At 66.8% G+C, this 2100-nt stretch overlaps 1 protein-coding gene across 1 annotated transcript; it reads left to right on the plus strand.

Moving 5' to 3' along the window:
- Positions 1-1937, plus strand: LOC102255998 (ficolin-2; the record flags this gene model as incomplete). Its single annotated transcript, XM_014541930.1, has 3 exons — positions 1-25; positions 597-731; positions 1467-1937. Coding segments are annotated over 3 exons (396 nt in total), but the record flags the coding sequence as incomplete, so codon positions are not given.
- Positions 1938-2100: the final 163 nt, after the last annotated feature.

The following is a 2100-nucleotide window of genomic DNA, read 5'->3' on the forward strand; positions in this document are numbered from 1 at the left end:
CACATCCACGCCCTGACCGCCCAGGGTAGGGCCCCGGCCGCGGCCTGGGTGTGGGGACCCGAAACCTACCTGCCTAGACTTCCGACCTGGGCCACCTGGACGGAGCCCGCTCCTCCGCCCCCACACGTGCCGCCTCTGAGGACAGGAAGGTCCCAGCGGGAGGGGGGGCGTCAGGGCCAGAGGAAGTGGGTTTGGGGGCAGACGTCCTCCGGTCACGGGTGCTGGCATCTCAGAGTCCAACCGGGGGTGGGGGGGACACGGAGGCCCTCGTTGGGGTCCGGCCCAGCGCCCAGCCCTCCCTCACCACCTACCGTGCCCGGTCCCTGAACACACATGGGAGACGGCCGCTTCCTGCAATGCTGTGGCAACACCCCCTCCCACCGAACGCCAAGGACCCCCTTCTCTCTGGGGCTGGAGGGAGGGCTGGGGGTTTGGTTCAGGACTGTGGGAACATGTGCCCCAACCCTCAGCGACCGGGAAGTTCTGGGGGACCTCGAGGAACGTCCTGGGTGCCCAGTGCCAGGTCCCCTGAGCGTTATCCACGTCCTGGCAGCTCAGGGTCCCTGCTCCCGGGACTGAGGCCCTGCCCCCCGCAGGCACCAACGAGCTCCGTGTGGACCTGGTAGACTTCAAGGGCACCCGCCACTTTGCCAAGTACCAGTCGTTCAGGCTGGGGAGCAAGGATGAGAAGTACAAGCTGGTCCTGGGTGCCTTTGCCGGGGGCAGCGCCGGTGAGTGTCGGCCGGGTGGTCGGGGTTGGGTAGTGGTGGTGGTCATTGGGCTGTGGACAGTGGGGTGGCAGTGGTGGATGGGCAGTGGGGTGAGCAGTGGGAGTGGCCAGGGGGGGGTGGCCAGTGGGGGGTTGTACAGTGGGGGTAGGCAGAGGATGGGCAGTGGGTGGGCAGTGGGTGTGCGTGCAGTGGGGGTTGGGCTGTGTGAGTGGGCAGTGGGGTTGGGTAGTGAGGAGGAGGCAGTGAGTGGGCAGTGGAGAGCGTCTGGGTGGGTCCTGGCTTTGTGTCCCTGGGGCCTGGGCGGGGCCTTGGCCTCACCACGTTCCTCCATCCACACGTTGGGATAACCCGCCTCCACCTGGATGCGCCCATGACAGGGCGGGACACACGGGTAGAAAGTGCAGGACCTGAGCGTCTCCCTCCTGACCGCCCGCATTGGAGCAGGTGGACAGGACGCCTGGGTAGCACCGCTCATTGCGCACGTCTCTCCCGTGGGGCCCGAGGGACCTGGACGTCTCGGGCAGTGGCCTCCCCTCTACCAGGCACAGTGCCCATTCGCTGGCGGCACAGAGCAGAGGGGGATACCGATGCCAGGGATCCGCCGACCGAGCGTTCGCTGGCGTGCGCGGCACCATCGGACTTCGTAGCGCACGACACGCAGCTGGACAGCTCCGGCCGGACCTGGTGCCGTCACCTCCTGGCACTGAGTGTAAGCGGCCCCGCTTCTCCCGGCAGGTGACTCCCTGACCCAACACAACAACTCCCTGTTCACCACCAAAGACCAGGACAACGACGGGACCTCCTCCAACTACGCTGAGACTTACCAGGGCGCCTGGTGGTTCCACAGCTCCCACTGGTCCCACCTGAATGGGCGCTATGGTGGGGGCTCTGGGAACGGCATCCACTGGTGGTCAGCGCAGTCGAGCTACTACAGCTACAAGGTGGCCGAGATGAAGGTGCGGCCCGTGTAGGGCGGTCGGCGGCCTGGAGCGTCTCTGAGTGGGTCCCACGCCCCCAGCACGGGCACAGGAGGCCCCCACACAAAGTCAGATCTCGCCCTGGCCCCGCCCCCGGCCTTCAGGGACCTTCAGCTTTGAGACCCCAACCAACTCCTGCCTTCCTCTCCCGCCTGCGAGGGTGAGGGTGACCCTGACCTCTCGCACCGCACGTGTCCTCAATAAAGCTTCGCCTCGCTCCGCAGCACACGATTCCCGTCACCTTTGTGTCGTCTGGTCACTGGTCCTGTGCACGTCTGGGTGCCTGTCCGTGCTGCCCAGATCCTGGCACTGTAGGAGGTTTTGGTGGCGTCAGACGAGGTGGGCTAAGCAGGGCCCGTGCGCCTGCGTGGCAGTGCGGCTCCAGGGCACAC

Source organism: Myotis brandtii, unplaced genomic scaffold (assembly GCF_000412655.1).
Source record: "Myotis brandtii unplaced genomic scaffold, ASM41265v1 scaffold2832, whole genome shotgun sequence".
Taxonomy (NCBI): Eukaryota; Metazoa; Chordata; class Mammalia; order Chiroptera; family Vespertilionidae; genus Myotis; species Myotis brandtii.